General features: G+C 32.8%; 1 protein-coding gene across 1 annotated transcript in view; it reads left to right on the forward strand.

Moving 5' to 3' along the window:
* The window catches only part of LOC149777194 (CDP-diacylglycerol--inositol 3-phosphatidyltransferase-like), a 34,127-nt gene extending 20,021 nt beyond the window's left edge, over positions 1-14,106 (forward strand). The window contains exons 5-6 of the mRNA XM_089941896.1: positions 1,474-1,558; positions 8,895-14,106. Of these exons, the coding sequence (XP_089798022.1) occupies positions 1,474-1,558; positions 8,895-9,064 (255 nt within the window). The 3' untranslated portion in view covers positions 9,065-14,106. The remainder of the gene's footprint in view (positions 1-1,473; positions 1,559-8,894) is intronic.
* The last annotated feature ends 2,965 nt before the right edge of the window (positions 14,107-17,071 follow it).

The raw sequence follows: 17,071 nt of genomic DNA on the forward strand, positions 1-17,071 counted from the left end.
GATTAGGTTGTTTTCATCAGAGGTAGCTTTAATTCAATGTCAGTAATAAGGGAAACTATTGACAATTTTGGTTCCTCTCCTACCAGTGTACATGTACTAACACTCATTCCCAAACATTGGTAAGTGAGGAGTGGGTGTGGTCATTAGTGTCCTTTTTTCACTAACAGAAGAGAGTACCTGTGCTTTAACTGGGAGCCTCAAAGTAACAAACACATGATATTCAATGGGAAAAGTGAAGAAAATCAGTTGAAATTAATATAAGATGGAGTATGTGCAGTAAAATGGATGAGGACCTTGAACTACACCTGTCACACTAGCACATAATGTGGCTCCCATTTTTGCTGCACCAACAGGGCTACTTTTTCCACCATCCAGAAATACTGTTCAGATGCTTTTTCCACTAAATTAGGACCACTTTGGTGGCCTAAGTGGTTAGAGCATCTTTCTCAGATGTGGGAGGTTGCGGGTTCGAACCCTGGCCAAGTCATACCAAAGACTTGTTGGCCTGGTGTCAGGATAGTGTGAGTAGGTGGGACATGATGTTGCATGTCTGCAGCATGATGCCCCAGTGCTACATGTCACTATAAGCTGCCACACTGCAGACATTGTAGGAGTAAGACTGAACAATTGTTGAAGCTACATTAAAAACTAAATCACACACAGCATTCCACCAAATTAAAAATAATGTTGAACCCAGTTGACATCTGTATAAAGGATAGGCAAATTCCACATCATTTTACAAATTACCTCACATGGTCAAATCGTATCACACATGTATAGGAATGAGAAATAGGCACCATCATTATTCTAAATATCTGAACTATCAGATTTTTCAGATGCCTTATTCATTGTTTTGGCCAGGATGCACCCTTGTGGGAATTGAGTAAAATAGAAACCAAGTCTCCAAAAAAAGAAGATTGAATGTGCAAAAGTGGCACAGAAAAATGAACGAGGAATATTTTTTTTACCTTTATCATTAAATATCTGAATCATTGAATTATTATTTGTATAACATCAAAACATAATCAATCAGATGATTTTTTTCTGATTGCACTGGTTATTGTGCTAGGACCGTATCTGTTTTCCTACCATTCTCCTAGTCCCACATATGGCAAAACTCTGTATCATCCAAATAGTGTACTTAGTTTATCCCATAATATTTCTTGGTTGAGCAGTTATGAGTAAGCTTTGCATGATACTGAAAAGTATTAATTTTAATATCAATAATACAAAACCTGTTGCTATTGCATATCTGATTCTTTTCTGGCCAAAATTGGGGCAAGTTACATACAGGCGATTACATATGATGCTTAGATGGAGGTAAGACACCAGGTTTTGCTGAAAAGTTTCAGAAAAGGAGGCTTAACGCTGAATAGAAGAATAATCAAAATTTGCGCTCGTTTCCATGGCAAAAGGTATGGACAATGGAATTTCATTTGTCTGACAACTCTTTCTTTTTCTTTCTTTTTCCAGTACATCCTGTTCACCATGTGTGCAGCAAATGAGCTCTTCTATTGCATGCTTTATCTGTGTTATTTCACACCTGGACCAACACTGTGTAAGTGCAGCATTATTTACTATGTTATTTTACACCTGGATCAACACCTTGTAAGTGTAGCATTATTTAGTGTTATTTCATACCTGGACCAACACATTGTAAGTGTAGCATTATTTACTGTTATTTCATACCTGGACCAACACTGTGTAAGCATAGCATTATTTACTGTTATTTCATACCTGGACCAACACCTTGTAAGTGTAGCATTATTTTCACTGGTGTATCATTTTTTGATGGGTTTCAGTCTCCATGATTTTTTTTACAAAAAGGGACATTTTTGTGCATGCTTAAATTCATGTTTTTTTTTATGTCAAAGACTTCATATTCATATGTATTTCATTTTGTGTATTGACTTCTACAATTACCCCTAATAAACACAAAGTTTGAAATTATGCCAACATCAAACAGCAGTCACTTGAGAGATTCAAGCACTACTACCACTGGTATGAGCATAAATCAAACACCTGTCAAGTTCAATCACTTGCACTTAATGTCAAAGGGAGTTAATGCAGCCAAGAAACTAAACTAATTGGTCATTAAAGTATGTGTGTGATCTCTTCCATAAAACACTGTCAATTACTTTCAGTTACTTTCTGATGACCATGTTGTGAATGAAGCGACTTAAGAGTGGTAAACATAAGTTTGATCCACATCATTTTGGATAATGTCATCATTCTGCATATGATCCAAACACATGACCAGTTAGCACCACTCCGGTGGCCTACGTTACAAACCCAAATCATACACACATGACCAGCTGCCCCTTTGCTCAATGCAGTCAGCAAGCAGTGTCAACCTTTGATGTGTTCAAAGCCCAAGAAAGTTTGAACATGCTAACTAAATTCATAAGTAATGAAACCACTCCTTTGTTTGGCCCTGCTTCATCTACAAACCAACTTCAGCCACCAGACCTTACTTAAAACTTCATCAACCAAGCCAATAATATCTAATTTGTAGCTTTGAGAGTGCTAAACTTGTTTAATTTAACAATTTCAGATTATTTACTTTACAGACATTTTTGTACCAGCAGGCTTGATTGACTTGATCTGGATCGAGTGGTTTTGTCCTCAAAAATCATTGAAGTGTGAACTTCCATATTCTGCTGTAATTAGTATATATACCTTTAACTATAGCTTTATTAGTTATTATGCTTCAGGAAATGGTTCTAGTATTTGCAGTCACATTGATGATTGGGATTAAGTATACATGGATAAAATGAGGCATGCTTTCATGATGATTTAAGTTAAGTTTTTTCACGAGTTTTATTTAAATGAAGACTTGATTTGATTAAGTTCTAAATCTAATTTTTAGATACTTGTATCATTTATTCTTCTTTTATTTTTACTAATGCTAGTGTTTCAGTACCTAATGCTTTTTCTAATTTATCTCTATCCTTATGTCACAAATGTTGATTTAAAGCTATGAGTGAAAACTACAGCTACCAGATACCGTATAGACATGTGTGCATTGAAACAATATCAAATGCATTATAAATAATCTTTTAAGGGTTAAAATAAACACATGTAAAATCTATTATTCTATTAAAGAGATATGATAGTGATTTATCAAATAGCTTTGTTGATCCCTGAGAGTGAAACATTAAGAAAGGGCCAGGGGATTCTTTATTATATATTACAACAATACATCTGTTATTTCACACCATGACCGTGTTGCATTACATGTAATATTTATCACCTGAATCAACACTGCATTCAGCATTATTTAAACACTGTGCATTCAGCATTATTTAAACACTGTATTTGACATTATTTATTTAAGCACTGCATTCAGCATTATTTAAACACTGTATTTGACATTATTTATTTAAGCACTGCATTCAGCATTATTTAAACACTGTATTTGACATTATTTATTTAAACACTGCATTCAGCATTATTTAAACACTGCATTTGACATTATTTAAACACTGCATTCAGCATTATTTAAACACTGCATTTGACATTATTTACTATATGTACTTGCTTATAAGATAAGTCCAGTTGCAGACTTCACAGACCCAGATCTGTTGGTGTATAATGCACAGTCAGAGCTGGGTCTGTGCAATTTGTTAGAAGTAATCAGTAGGAAAAACAACATAGACCCTGGTATGCAGGTGCATTATGCTATGGCAGATCTGGATGTTGTTTGCAGTTTGACTTGACTTATAAGCAAGTATAAACACTATGTTATTCTCACCGTCATCAACACTATGTATATTTTTATATCTGTTATTCACACCGTCATCAACACTTCATATATTTTTATATCCGTTATTCACACCGTCATCAACACTATGTATATTTTTATATCTGTTATTCACACCATCATCAACACTATGTATATTTTTATATCTGTTATTCACACCATCATCAACACTGTGTATATTTTTATATCTGTTATTCACACCATCATCAACACTATGTATATTTTTATATCTGTTATTCACACGTCATCAACACTATGTATATTTTTATATCTGTTATTCACACCGTTATCAACACTATGTATATTTTTATATCTGTTATTCATACTGTCATCAACACTGTGTATATTTTTGTATCTGTTATTCACACATCATCAACACTATGTATATTTTTATATCTGTTATTCACACGTCATCAACACTGTGTATATTTTTATATCTGTTATTCATACCGTCATCAACACTATGTATATTTTTATATCTGTTATTCACACGTCATCAACACTATGTATATTTTTATATCTGTTATTCACACGTCATCAACGCTGTGTATTTTTTTATATCTGTTATTCATACCGTCATCAACACTGTGTATATTTTTATATCTGTTATTCATACCGTCATCAACACTGTGTATATTTTTATATCTGTTATTCATACCGTCATCAACACTATGTATATTTTTATATCTGTTATTCACACGTCATCAACGCTGTGTATATTTTTATATCTGTTATTCATACCGTCATCAACACTGTGTATATTTTTATATCTGTTATTCATACCGTCATCAACACTATGTATATTTTTATATCTGTTATTCACACATCATCAACGCTGTGTATATTTTTATATCTGTTATTCATACCGTCATCAACACTGTGTATATTTTTATATCTGTTATTCATACCGTCATCAACACTATGTATATTTTTATATCTGTTATTCACATGTCATCAACGCTGTGTATATTTTTATATCTGTTATTCACACGTCATCAACACTATGTATATTTTTATATCTGTTATTCACACTGTCATCAACACTGTGTATATTTTTATATCTGTTATTCACACGTCATCAACACTGTGTATATTTTTATATCTGTTATTCATACCGTCATCAACACTGTGTATATTTTTATATCTGTTATTCACACCATCATCAACACTGTGTAATTTTTTATATCTGTTATTCACACATCATCAACACTATGTATATTTTTATATCTGTTATTCACACCATCATCAACACTGTGTATATTTTTATATCTGTTATTCACACCATCATCAACACTGTGTATATTTTTATATCTGTTATTCACACCGTCATCAACACTGTGTATATTTTTATATCTGTTATTCACACGTCATCAACACTAGGTGTATTTTTATATCTGTTATTCACACCATCATCAACACTATGTATATTTTTATATCTGTTATTCACACCCTGACCAGGAAGTGCAGCATTATTTCTGCTTGTATTTATAAATGCATAATGGGGTTCAGTCAGCACATTTTTTTCCCAAAGTGGCTGAAACATTGCATTCACTTTTGCTCTTAAAGGGTTATATATATATATATATATATATATATATATATATATATATATATATATATATATATATATATATATATATATATATATATATATATATATATATATATATATATATATATATATATATATATATTACTTGATGTAACAGAAGATCAGAAAAATATCCCTGCAAAATTCCTTGGAGCGCTTTTGCATCATCTTTATGGATGCTGCTAAGGTGAATACATCATTTCTTTACAATATTTACAATTAAAAATTGGTAAGCTATTTAAAGTTATACATGATATGAATTGCAATTCAAGAAATGTGATTTATGCATTAATATGTGTTCAGTGTGAAGCCTTTTACAAAGGTCAGATGAAAAATTAACTAAGGAAGAGAATGACAGTACAAAGACAGCAAACAAAAACAGAAGAACTCAGGTTATTAAAAGTCAAGAAATATATACCTAACTGTTCAGGCGGAAACTTAAAAGTCTTTAAATATATTGTTGTTGTTGTAGGGTTTAACGCCATTTTTCAGCACATGATAGGCTATACATGGCAGCCAGTATTAATGGTGGAGGAAGAACCCGGGAAAACCCCGGAAAGAACCACCGACCCATGAGAAGCTACTGGCAAGCTCTCTCCCATATCCACATTAGCCGAATCCGAGACTCGAACCCACGTAGACAGAGGTGAGATGGCAGTGATCCGTAACAAAGAGCACTTTAGACCACTCGGCCACTCCGGGCCCCCCTTTAAATATATAAAGTATTAACTAATAGTGAATCTTTAATTGAAGAAAAGGAACTCTATTTCATATGTACTCTACACCCAGACCTTAATAACTCGAGCTAATTCTTTATAAAAATTAAAACTTGATTATTGGTACATTGTATCAATACACTAATACATTGTATCAATACACTAATACATTGTACCAATACACTAATACATTGCATCAATACACTAATACATTTTCATATCATAATGACTTTAATAATAACTTTCCAATGATTTTAATTTGTATGAATAAGATTTACATTGTATCAATGCATTGATGCACCTTCATGACATTTCAGACACTAGAAATTTAATTTTGTGTACAAGTATGGTATATATAAATGTAGGAAGGTTGTTAATATGTTGCTGTAAAAACAATGATGTCAAATTGTTTATTTACAAAAATATTTTAAAGAAATTACATATTCATCTGAAGAGCATCCATAAAGATGATGTAAAAACATTAGAAGGAATAAAGCATGGATATTTGTCTGATCTTCTGATACATTAACTAATTTTTCTATGTATAATCTAACTCATGGTCAGATTCCTTTTGTCATATACATATATATATATATATATATATATATATATATATATATATATATATATATATATATATATATATATATATATATATATATAATGACTACATGGTGTCACATACCATAGCTCTACTCCCTGCCTCAGGGACAAGGTTATGCAGAGGAAGAATGTAATTTTGTCACTTACATTCTTTCCCATAGAACAAGGAGCATTTCAAAAGGCTGTTTGTTTCTTTGAACCAGTCATGAAATTTAATGCCAATAGACAAAATAATATGGAATAAAATGATCCACGACTGGACATACAGAATGCCAGATAGCTACAGGTATATGCTTATGACATAACACAAGTAAATGACAATGATGTAAAAATGTGAGAGAAGGAGAAACAATTCTACAAAGAGCATTAAATACAGGCTCTCTTGGCATACTGACTGATATCAAGGCTGACTTGCATTAAATTTTTGAACTCTCATCATATCCAATTATTTTGATGGGGTTTCATAATTTCAAGGATGGTCTTGTTTTGGAAGATAGTTGTCTGCAATTGGTAAGTGGAACATGACTGAGGTGAAGGGGGCAGTTAATGAAGATGTTCCATACAGAGTGGAAGATAATTTGAGTTTTCATGGGCATGATCTTGTTAGGTGTTTTTGTAAGATATTGAAGAATTACATTCAAAATATAAGAGTGAACAGAAGTGTTGTTTGACTGAGATTTTCAGAGGTGATGAAACATAGATTTCCATTTGTGAACCCAGCTTGAGAGAAAATGATAAAGTTTGAATTGGAGACAACAAACAGACCACAAATCATTCGATACAGTCAGACTGTCAAGAGAGTTTTATATGCATTATTTTAGATGTAAAAGTCCCGGTTATCCAGGTACCTGTGCCTGACTCAGCCAGTGCCAATGGACAGTTTTGTACATTTAAAGTGTTGACAAAAGTTGTGGAACACTACCAAACCACATGTCCACACACTGGTACCTCAGGTATCCATCTATTCCATAAGGAGGCACATGAACGTAAATCCGCAATCTTGATAGTCTTCCTAAAAGAGCTCATCATTAAAACTATGCCACATTCACCATAAGCCCTGATATAGCCCTAACAGTAAAGATTTTTGGGCTGAATCCCATTGTCAGAAGTTCACTGGTGGAGCAGACAATTTGAAAACAACAATGCAGGTAGACGTACAGATTTCCAGCTTTTGAACAGCATGCCGTAAAATGAATATCAGTGGCATTTAACATTTTTATAATCAGACGGAAAGTGTGTAGAGGTTATGTGGAGCACTTTGAGGGGGTGGACTGTTGTTACTGTTCACTAATAAAAAAAACATAATTGTACAGTGCAGTAATATTCAGAACTTTTTTAATACATTTCCTGTAACTTGGAACTACTAAAGAGATTTTAATCAAACTTGAACTAAGTATATGCCATGACTAGATGGTGTATTGTATACAATAGCCACACTACTTGCCTTGAAGTCAGTGTCTCATCAAGGGAAAATGTAATTCTAGGACTTGCATCCATGTCCGGAGTACAACTGTTGAACCACTGAAGATATATCAATGAAACTTTACCAAGATATATATCAAGACTAGACACTTTGATGCATATTATGGCCATGCTTCTGCTTCAAGGTCAAGGTTATGTCATTGGAAAAGGTCACATGATGGCATATTATGGACCATTTGTGGTGCTTTTGTTTATTAGGCACAAGTTGGCAACAGTGGCAACTGTACAGAAATGAAAATTAATGCATTTATTCACTTTCGAGGATTGCAACTCACCACTGTGATAAGCAGGTCCCAGTAACTGACTTTAAAGTTTCAAAGGATCATTCAAGATTTTTTAATTATTATTGATTAAAGAATAAAAACAGCAAATAATTCTTTAATTCTTTAACCTGTTATGTTGCATGCTTTATGGTCCAGCCCAACACTTGATTATGGGTTCCTTTGATGGAAAACATGGCAAGAAATTTATCAAAGCAGAGCCCCAAGGACTCCAGAAATTGTGAAAAGGGATCCATGAAGAGACATCTGAATCAGGAATACTAGTTTCAACTTCAGCAAAAGCTGAGAGAAAAGTTCTTTAATCTTACTGATAACTGGTAGTGTTTGGAGTGTCCTTAAATTATATTTTTGTCACTTAGATATTTTTTTTCCAACTCCATGAAATTTAGAGCTGCCTTTCCAAAGATTTTTGTTGGAAGATCCTTAGTTTGTAAATTATGAAATTCTTTCCATTGCAGTGTCCATCGGTTGGTTGACAATAGGCCTATGGCAGTTGATTCTCTACATTTGCGCACCATTATCCTTTGTCAAGACTGGTATCAGTGTTGTCCATCTGGTTGCAGCCTGCCAGAAAATGGCCAGTATTGATGTAACAGAGAGGGCTAAATTGAAGGAGAAAGCCACCTAGAAAGGGCATATCTATACACAAGAATCAAATGAAATACACTGGACCATGGATAGAAACAAAATATATTAATGGTCCAGTGGTCATTCAGATTTAGCTTGCTTTAGTGTCTATACAGTGTTTTCTACTTCACTTGGGCATACTGATGGAAAATCTGTTTTATCACCACCACCCCCTTTCTCCATTACATTTTACACATATTTATATATAATGTTTTTTTATTCTTTGCACTACATTTCAAGCCATCTGTGCCATGATTTAATTGGTTATTAAACTTTTAAGAGAGACTGTACTCACATAATAGTGAAGCAAACTGCAAACTAACATACACCCTAATCTTAAGTTGCATATGTACCATGATTATGGTTCTGTGTAATTTGCTTTACTGATTAACCCAAACAAACTGCATAGACCCAGATTTAAAGGTGGTTTATGCAGTGGCAGATCTAGGACTATGCAGTTTGCAGTAGGACTTAACTTATAAGTGAGTATATACAACTAAAAAAAAACCTGTATGATAATGTTGTCATGTTTGAGCATTTTGAGATGTTTAATACGTGGGTCATATTTATGCTAAAACTTATCAAAAAGTCAAATCCTGACAAAGTCCAGTACTTTACCAATGTTGTCATACAATTTCTACATTTTAAATACTTTCAGTTTTTTATAATCATACAAAGTTTGAATATTTAGGAAATAAAATTTATCTGTGTAATAGAAAGCACATTTTGTCCGATTGCACTTTGTAACAAATCAGCATATGGAGAGATGAAAGGGGAGGATGAGTTTGGTATCTTGTGCTAATTCTGTGGTGCATATTTTCTTTGTTGCATTAAAAAAGATATTCCTTTTGTACCTGTTAATTATCATGTATTTTACAAAAAAAGATTCCTTTAATTGTTGAATATCTCGGGTAAATAATTCCTATTGTTTCTGTGTTTTAGTGCCAAATTAATGTGCTGCCACTTGTACCCCAGACCCAACCCCATCCTGACCTATCTTACTGTAGTACAGGGTTACACATAATTTGCTTAGGTATTAGTTTTTAAACAAAGATCTATTCTTCAGATACAAACTTAAAAAAGACACAAAGTTGAAGTGAATACAAACTTCAGTCACTTACACTTTACAAGGAATGATTGGATGCAGATGACATTCTATAGACAGTAAATTATGTACCAAGAAATTAGGTCCCAGATAAATCAATACCTTTGAGAATTATCAATAATGATGATGATAGTAGCAGCAACATTAGTAGTAATAGAAGTGATTTTATTCAAGGTACATCAGAAACACCATTTACTTGCTTAAAAACACCTCACACCACTATAACTATCCATATTTGGTATTTGCAGTAGATGAGTATTTAAAACTGCAGTACTGAAAGATTCTCCAGCAAATGGAGACATATGTAATTGTGAAAGCAATTGTTTTTGTTACCTACGGTTTGGCAAAGTTGAATATTAGCATTTGGTTTTGAACAATATTTCAGGTGTCAAAAAATAACTGGCGCTCATCATATGCCTGACATCTGAATCAAGCAAAGAACATAATAAATGCCCTTACTTAAAAATTCTCACCATTGACAAGGATTCATCAGTTGGTTTCTGTTTAAAATAGTATCTAAAGATATAAAATGCACTTAGAATAGTTGCATAGATACTAAAGCAAGTTAAGGAAAATGAACAGCATTTTTACTCCCAATTAAAAAGGGAGAGATAAGTCTTTGATAATAGATTGTTCTATGGACTTGGTGTTGTATTTTTCATATTTGTGAATTACATGTGATTCTTCATTCAGATAATGACCTTTAGCCACTTTATACAGATCCCAAAGTTCAAGAGAACTAATAAAGCTATCACAAAAGTACACTTTTTTCACTGAAAGCTTTATTTTTGTAACTAAGATAGCCTGTAAAATTTCTCTCATAATTAAAATTATTCCCTTTTTTGACAGAATGAAATATTTGACAGCTTCATAAAACATCAGAAACACCATTTACATGGTGAACACTGCTTCACACGATAATAATTGTCTCCATCCGAGACCTAAGGTCTGTTCTTTTTAAATTTTTGTTTTAACACTTCCCTTCCCAACATGTAACCTGGGAGGATATAGCTTAATGTGTCTGTCTGCCTGTCTGTCCTTTAACATTTTTATTTTCAGAGCACAAATCTTAAACCATTCAACTCATTGCAATCAGACTTGGTAACTATGTCAACCAAGCTCCATAGGAGTACTTTTCATATGCATAACTTTTTACATTCAATTTTTTTATGTTACCATGGAAACAAAGTGTGGCATAAATAATAGAAATGGATGGTGCTAGACTATAGGGTGCTAGCATAAAAAGTACAATAAATTATATTGCTAGACCATGCAAGTCATGTCAGAAGTTATTTTTATATTCATAGGTGAACGGAGTGATCTCTAATTGACTCTTGTTTTAGTATTTAGTCACGTTATCCATAAAACCTCCTTTTTTATTGGTTCAATTTTCTCAATAGCTAAGGAGTTTACTAAGGGAAAATCTTGTCTACAGCTCTACTACTCGAAAACAAGTTATTTGTGTTAAAGAACAGTCTTAACTCTTTGATAGACAAGTATATGTAATACTCGAGAAAGACGATACAAAATTAGAGATATCTAATGGGTTGATATTTATTTCTGTTTATGTAATCTAAGAATTAATATGAAGTATACAAGGATACACTTCATATTAAGTAGTTCACATTTACTTGTATCAATCATTTTGTGATGAAAGGTTATGAACTTTTATAGCAGGGTGTTTTACATTGGTAAGTATTACGTTTAGTTTATATTTGTTGTTTGAATATTTTATTTCAACATCATTGCGAAAAAAGCAACATTTCATATTTTTGTTTGTGTATACACATATATATCAGGATAATTTATTATGTGCATGTTTCAATCAATTTTGCATTGCAATTTCCCATCCGATGGTTTATAGGATATCATAATTTGAATAATAAATCTTTTTGATAGAACAATAATATTTTTTATGTTGCAATCCATTTTTTTAAAATAGTGAATTATGTGATGGTAAGGAGTTTAGAACATTTTAATACATTCACAAAATTGAGAATAAACTGTTCAACTGTGCACATATAATTCAAGAAGAAGAGAAATGAATAGATTAGGTGATTGTCATGAAATATGCTTCTGTTTATTGACATTTTTCTTGCATCAAACCTCAGTTTGAAGTGAGGAGGTGAAAATAATTCACAAGAATTTATTCCTTATTAAACTTGTGCCAGCTGTTCATGGACATTGATATCTACGTACAGCACATATCAACTCACCTAAGTCATGCATTAATATCGATCATGATACATTCCTTGTGTTTATTTGTGTGAACAAATGATCATCTTGATTTTATTAGCAGCATTTGTTATTATCCAAGCACTTGCTCTGCAACCATTGGAATAAATGCTAAATATATTTTACTGTCAAAACTAATCATAATATAACAAGAACAAAATGATTTAATATGAAGATATTAAACCAATCTCCAAATCCATTAACTTTACAGCCTTTTTTTTACAAAATTACATCAGTTACATTAAGTTCTTGTTGTATGGACATATGACAATATGGGGGTGGGGATGTGGTTACAGTATGTCATATAATCATGAAAATATAAATGTTCCGAATGTATTACTTTAGTATTACATTTTTACTTGCAAACCGTTAGGTTTGAGTAAAATAATTTGAGAATTCCTAGTATGATAGTTGTGTTAGTTTCATCACGTAATATGCCAATAATTCCTGCCAGGATTGATTTCAGATTAAAAGCTCATCCCAATGCGAACAAGACAAAATACATTATTTACTGTTTTACTTTTTCATTTCTGTCAGTGTCATCCATGTATTTTAAATTTTTTAAAATCTATCTAAAATTACTTTGTTCTTAATATGTATGCAATTGTGATAAGATTTCTAGGTCAGATTTACTTACCAAGTATATTCCAGTAAAGAGAACCATAATTCATTATTACTTAATATGTTTAATTATGGAGATCCACCATTGCTTGGTTACTACTCTTGCAGAAACAAGGATGAACAAATGTTTTGTTGATTCACTTGTTCAGGACAAATGGTTTCAAAAAATTCACTTGTCCCATCCACCTTCTGACTTGCATCAAAATTTCAGTCTCTTGTCTGGATTTGATGAATTTGATTTGATTTAAATCCATATAAAAAACAAACAAAAGAAATGATGTATAACATATTTCTTTTCTGCCTGCAGAGGGCTCATTTTTTCATTTTTCCATGGTGATGATATCTGAAATACACTATTTTATAGATTTGATACTGTATCATAAATACTTCCATCGTCAACAATGGAAAGGAATTTAGTTGAATTTAGTCTTTCCCTAACTTCAGTCTATAGGCTTGATCAGTTGACTGACATATATTAGGAAGGGAAAACATACAAAACCAGAACAAAAACAAAGCAGCTTGCATTAAACTTCATTTATTTACATTCTTTGAATTTAAATTATCATTCAAATTCTAAGTAATTCCAAAGGCTTTGTTACAAAATTACATTTAATTGTTTATAGTATCTGATTTGTGTGGTCCACCTGGGAAAATTATGTTTTTAAAACCTGACATGGATAAACAATGGCAGTTGTTTAAACAACTAAAGAACAAAGGTGTCAGGTAACAGAGGCGTGATAAGCACACCTCATTCATAATTTTACTTCAGCATCACAAATTTCAAGGTGATTAAAGCATTGAATCATAAAAGAAATTATTTGGTTTTTGTACTTTTTGGACCATAAAATGATTTTTAGATTCCTTGGCAGATACATGTACATGTATGTCTACACTTTCATTGTATGGTTAAATTTATTGGTGGTTTATCTTTTTTTTCCCTCATGATAACCTGTATTTATACAAATATATGTTGTTTCTTGAAAATGTTATTACCATTACATGCAAGTTTTGTAGTCATACCAGTATAAATTGTTTAGTATTGTACGTCCATCTTTTTGAAAAATAAACAAATTTGGATCTAATGTTTCTTAGTTACATTATTAACTCCTGGTCCCCTCTCAACGTTGTCAACAATCTTCTCTGTACATACAATGTACAAATAATTTAATTATCTTTGATTAAGAAACACTTAGTTTGTACCATGCCTTTTATTAGTTTCATTACACTGACCCTGCAGATTGAAATCATAGGGTGATCCATTTACGAGTGTCTGGGTTGAGTAAATACAATATGGTAAGGTCATTTAAAACACTAATTGATTTATATCAGATTGACTTTTTGTTCTAAATGTTTGAATAACTCAATAATTCATTTGCTTAGCCCAATTTGCAGTCATTTACAGGCAGTTACAGTAAACCTTTTCGACCAATGTGTCATTTACAGGTAGTTACAGTTAACCTTTTCAGACCAATGTGTCATTTACAGGTAGTTACAGTTAACCTTTTCAGACCAATGTGTCATTTACAGGTAGTTACAGTTAACCTTTTCAGACCAATGTGTCATTTACAGGTAGTTACAGTTAACCTTTTCAGACCAATGTGTCATTTACAGTTAGTTACAGTTAACCTTTTCAGACCAGTGTGTCATTTACAGGTAGTTACAGTTTGTCTTTTCAGACCAATGTCTTAAGGGCAGTTGGTTACTTATGTTGTTGTTATAAACTTTGTAACTATGAATTGTTTTTTGTCCCAACTCAGACAAGTTCCTGGTGTTCTACAAGACCATAGTAAGACACCTGAAGACATGGCAGTAGGTCATACATAGTAGGTAAAACACCTGGTTGGTGTTGATTTGACATACAAAAGGTTTCTCAGACTTGCCTGTGCATGAAAATCACTGAGAGTGGCAGTAAAGGTCGTCAGTCATATCAGTATGTTGCATGATTTGTTACTGCCCCATTTTATAATGATGCTGTCATATAAAATTGATCTGGACTTGGACGAGTTTTGACCAAAGCATCCTGGAATGAAGACAAAGTTGATATAAATTATGCCAGTCTGCTGTTTCATATGGCCACTATTATTAAAAGTAGAAGGAAAAAAACCATTTAACTTTAAAAATAAAATAAATTTTATAAAAAAACAACAGAATTTAACTTTATTTGACAAAAGAATCCTTGCATATGATCCAGTTGCTATGGAAGCCAGACCACTGCTAGCAGAGACACCTATATACAAATTCCACAGAGCATGTCCCAAGAAATATTTTGATTATATACTCGTCATTATACAGCTCATGAAGGCTACTCTTCCCAAGGGTGATCTGTAACAGATGCACATTCCCCACTGTCCAGGATGATGTCTTCTAACCGTAGTGAGTTTATGAAAGAAGTAGATGAATGGAATCAATAACAAATGTAAATACTTTTTATTATGAAATAATTGTCTAGAGTATAGAATAAATGCAGTGTAACTACAGTAAAATGATCTGGGTGCTTGTATAACATCTTGCCTGTGTGTGGAAGGAAGTTGGATCACACTCAGCTCTTTAGGTCTCATAAGATCCTGTGTCCTACTGCTATTCAACTCGATATGACCTGTTTATACCAAGTTTTTCAGAATTGACTAGGTCATTAAAAGGAAGAAGTGAAAAATAGGTTTTCCATGGTTTGTTATGGAAATCACATTGTTGCTATGGGAGTGATGTTGGACTCAAATTTTGATAGAGCATGCCCTTAGAAACACTTCTACCAGGTTTTATTTAAATTTGCTTGGCTGTTCTCGAGAAGCTTTTTAAAATAGCTTTTCTGTATGTTGCCATATATGGTTGTTAGGAGAGCCACTCTAAATACAAGTTTGATCAAACTGGCTCAGTTTTTCTGGAGAAGCTGAAAATAGGGTTTTCATATTCTTCAAGTGGAAGAAGTTAAAAGTAGTATTTCTTTTGGTTATGGAAGCCACGCCGTTGCTATGGAAGCCACACCAGGCACAGTTTTGATTAAACATGTCCTTAAAAAACTACTTCCATATTTGATCAAAATTGGCTTAGCTGTTAAAAAGAAAAAGTCAGTAACAGTTTCTCCACCCTAAGAAAGCTACACTGTTGCTAGTGGTGCCATCCAAGACAAAATTTCGCTGGATATTGACCTGACAAACATGCTTGTCAGATTTGATGAAATTGTCTAAACCTTTCTAGACAAGAAATCAGAAAAGGGTTTTACATCTGGTTGCTAAGAAAGCCACACTGTTGTTTAGGGATCCACACTAGACACAATTTTGATAGACCATGTCCTAGTGAACATTCCTACCAAGTTTGGTAGAAAATAGCTTTTACATATGCTTGTTATGGAAGCCACACCTTTGCCATGGTGACACCCTGGACACAATTTTTGATAAAGCATGTTCAGAACAACACTTATATCAAATTTGAAATTGGTTCAGCCAATCAGAGTCTAGAGAACAAGTTGAAGCTAGGTTTTCCAGTTGATTACTAAAAAACCCACACCATTGCTAGGAGAGCCACCCAAGATAAAATTTTAGGAGAGCATATGCGAAGAAACATTTGTACCAGTCAAAATTGGCTAACCAGTGTACCAATCAAAATTGGTTAACCAGTTAGATTGCTCTGACAGCTACACATTACTTGGGGAGTCACACTGAACAGTTTGATAGAACATATCTTGAAGAACATGCATATCAAATTTTATTAAAACAGTCCTAGTAGTTTTTGAGAAGTAGTTGAAATTGTCAGTTGGTGCTGACAAACCAGATAGGGCCATCCCATAAGGTCAAATGGCTGTAAAAATTTGAAATGACATCTCCAAAATATATTCAGTATTGCTGCAGTAACCTGTAATAGAAAGATTTTAAAAGAATTCTTTTCAAAAATTTCTGAGAATTGACAAAATCCTGGTATTATGGCATTTTAAATTAGTACAAATCATGCAACATCAAATATGACTATCTTTACTAAAACTGCAATTTTTAAAGGACCTCTTCACTGAAATTCATCAGAAGAATTTACTGTTGCTGATTTGCTTTCAGTCAT

This window comes from Sinohyriopsis cumingii, chromosome 18, assembly GCF_028554795.1.
Source record: "Sinohyriopsis cumingii isolate HCF-2022 chromosome 18, ASM2855479v2, whole genome shotgun sequence".
NCBI classification, from domain to species: domain Eukaryota; kingdom Metazoa; phylum Mollusca; class Bivalvia; order Unionida; family Unionidae; genus Sinohyriopsis; species Sinohyriopsis cumingii.